Below are 3,295 nucleotides of genomic sequence, written 5' to 3' on the forward strand. Positions count from 1 at the left end.
TTCACATGTCTAAATCACAAAAGCAAACTATTTTTTTAAAAAACACATTTATTTATTTATTTATTTATTTACGGCTCTGTTGGGTCTTCATTGCGGTGTGTGGGCTTCTCATTGCGGTGGCTTCTCTTGTGGAGCATGAGCTCTAAGTGTGTGGGTTTCAGTAGTTGCGGCATGTGGGCTCAGTAGTTATGACTCATGGGCTCTAGAGCGCAGGCTCAGTGGTTGTGGCACATGGGCTTTGTTGCTCTGCGACATGTGGGATCTTCCCGGACCAGGGCTCAAACCTGTGTACCCTGCATTGGCAGCTGGATTCTTAACACTTTGTGGTTCTTGGGGTTCACATGTCTAAATAATCACAAAAGCAAACTATTTTTTTAAAAAATACATTTATTTATTTACGGCTCTGTTGGGTCTTCATGGCGGTGCACGGGCTTCTCATTGCGGTGTCTTCTCTTGTTGTGGAGCATGAGCTCTAAGTGTGTGGGTTTCAGTAGTTGCGGCATGTGGGCTCAGTAGTTATGACTCATGGGCTCTAGAGCGCAGGCTCAGTGGTTGTGGCACATGGGCTTTGTTGCTCTGCGACATGTGGGATCTTCCCGGACCAGGGCTCAAACCTGTGTCCCCTGCATTGGCAGGTGGATTCTTAACCACTCTGCCACTAGGGAAGTCCGACGCAAACTATTTTTGAGACCTACATCCTTTGTCACGAGTGAGTGTCCTCTGTGCATCTTCCGTTGGCCGCATTCCTTTCCTGAAGGCCATTTCCAAGTGCTGTTCTGCTTGTAGTTTCCCCGGAGAAGCTAACAGAGCCAGAAGCATCACTAGGATTAAATAAATGGTGAGTGTATTTATTGGCACAGAGTAGGGGCTCAAATGAGTTACACATATATAACAACAAAAGGCCACACTGGCACACTGCCAGAACCCCCTCATGTATAAAGCCCCCCTCATCATACATTTTATGCACACAGTAGGTGCACTGATCAAATACCTTCCCGGTACCTTTTGACCCTCCATCGTGTGTGTTCATCTGCTTTCTGTGTGTGTGTGTGTGTGTGTGTGTGTGAGAGAGAGATACAGAGAGAAGCAGACAGAGACAAAAACATTCACACACATACACTTACAGATTTTCTTGGCATGTGCTATGAACTGAATGTTGAATGTTTTTGTTCCTATAAAATTCATATGTTGAAACCCTAAATCCCAAATGTGATGGTATTTGGAGGCAGGGCTTTTGGAAGGTTATTAGGTCATGAGGCTGGAACCCTCATAATGGGATTAGTGCCCTTTCAAGAAGAGACAGGAGAGAGCTTGCTTCCTCTCTCCCTCTCCCTCCCCCGCCCACCTCTCTCCCACCCCTCCTTCCCCCTACTCATCCCACCATATGAGGGAACCAGGAAAAGGGTTCTCACCAGAACCTGACATGCTGGCACCCTGATCTTGAAGCGTAACCCTCCAGAACTGTAAGGAATACATGTTTGTTTAAGTCACCTAGTCTATGGTATTCTTGTTCTAGCACCCCAAACTGACTAAGACAGCATGGAGAGAAGGGGGAACCAGGAGAACTATGGTGGGATCTATTTGCCAGTCCCTGAATTTATCTCTTTGGTGGAAGGCTGCAAATTTTTATATCACTGTTAAGAGATACACAGAAGTTTCGGAAAATAACCCAGTTTGAATCATCTGAAATGATAAAAATCTTCTTCTGTCAGAATGTAGAATAACATAAAAACAAATCAATACTTATCTCTCCAGTGAATTCAGAGCATCTAAAAACGGTGTGCTGGACTCAGTTGTGTGGACTGAGAGTGGGGGCTGAGAACACTGGGCTTGTGAGTAACAAGGTTGTGGGAAGGGTCTTTGCTGTGGGGAATGTCCTGGAAATTCAGTGTAGAAAATAATCTTAGGATCATTAGGGGCTGTGAGAGCCACACCAGCTGTCTCAAAGTGGCCTGAGGTGTTTTACAGCTCTGGAACCACTCATGTTTGAGAATCAGATTGAGCTTTCACATAATATTTTATTTATTTATTTATTTTTGGCTGCCTTGGGTCTTCGGTGCTGCACGTGGGCTTTCTCTAGTTACGGCGAGCGGGGGCTACTCTTCATTGTGGTGCGTGGGCTTCTCGCTGCAGTGGCTTCACTTGTTGCAGAGCATGGGCTCTAGGCGCGCGGGTTTCAGTAGTTGTGGTGCGCAGGCTTCAGTAGTTGTGGCTCGCGGGCTCTAGAGCGCAGGCTCAGTAGTTGTGGTGCATGGGTTTAGCTGCTCCGCGGCATGTGGGATCTTCCTGGACCAGGGCTCGATCCCGTGTCCCCTGCATTGGCAGGCACGTTCTTAACCACTGCACCACCAGGGAAGTCCTCACATAACATTTTAGATCCCTGGCTGCTCTGAAATGCCGTGTCTTGTGGAAAGCTTATAACATTTTACATCCCTGGCTGCTCTGAAATGCCGTGTCTTGTGGAAAGCTTGGGTTGCCGTTCCTGCTTGGCTGCAGTGGTGGCAGCTCTGTTCACATGGCGAGCATGTGGGTTCAGTTTGCCATGTTCTCTACCATGCCCTTTTGCCTCCCAGACATAAGCCAGGACTGACAGCCAGTTGGTAGAGATAATCAGGCTCGTGCCGTTGTTTACAGATCTCCTTACCCTCTTGGGTGCCCTCAGGAGACCATTGAGTGGGCTTTCAAACACCCCTAACCTCAAGAGTTTGAATTCTTTCGTGAAATTACAACCAGATTGTCTCTACTTGGTGGGGCTGAATCATTCTTACAGAGGGGGTTGCTGAAAATTTGCAGGTCACCAGGACTATGTGAGCCTCTAGGTGGAAGTGCTCTTTAATGATGGACCCCAGGCCACTCTCCTTTGAATGTCCCATCACACCCAGCAGTGTTGATATGTTGGTTTTCATCTGATACCCTTGGGCCCACCATGTGTGTGCCTGGCCCACGAGTAAGGAATACCAGTAGTTGCCAATATCCCAGGCTCTCCCCACTCACCTGAGATTTAACTTGAGCACCAAACACCACCAGTGTCTGCTGCAGTTTCTTTAGACCATTGTTGACATTGGCTGCTGACCCGTGTGTGTTGGCTCTTGGCTGAATGTGCCTTGGGAGCCGCTGTTTTAAAATAGGTTGTCCTGTCAAGAGCACCCAGGTGGTGGACCTTCTGTGGTAGGAAAAGATATTTAAAGGCACAGCGTGACTGGAGAGTTCTGAATCAATCCATTTAGGGTGGGATATAGAGAAGTAAAACCAGGGCCAGTTTGGGGAGTGCTGTGGGAAAGCAAGTTCCCCTGGT

At 47.6% G+C, this 3,295-nt stretch overlaps 1 protein-coding gene across 3 annotated transcripts in view; it reads right to left on the bottom strand.

Moving 5' to 3' along the window:
• Positions 1-562: 562 nt before the first annotated feature.
• Positions 563-3,295, bottom strand: part of LOC112395980 (uncharacterized) — a 7,571-nt gene continuing 4,838 nt past the window's right edge. The window contains exons 2-3 of one of the 3 annotated variants that reach the window (XM_024739459.1): positions 2,995-3,163; positions 563-821 (exon numbers count right to left, since the gene is read on the bottom strand). In XM_024739459.1, the coding sequence (XP_024595227.1) occupies positions 819-821; positions 2,995-3,163 (172 nt within the window). In that variant the 3' untranslated portion in view covers positions 563-818. Of the gene's footprint in view, positions 822-2,425; positions 3,164-3,295 lie in introns of those variants that run through there. The other 2 variants (XM_024739460.1, XM_024739458.1) reach the window with 2 other exon arrangements.

The sequence above is a fragment of the Neophocaena asiaeorientalis genome, unplaced genomic scaffold (genome assembly GCF_003031525.2).
Source record: "Neophocaena asiaeorientalis asiaeorientalis breed wild unplaced genomic scaffold, Neophocaena_asiaeorientalis_V1.1 scaffold194, whole genome shotgun sequence".
NCBI classification, from domain to species: domain Eukaryota; kingdom Metazoa; phylum Chordata; class Mammalia; order Artiodactyla; family Phocoenidae; genus Neophocaena; species Neophocaena asiaeorientalis.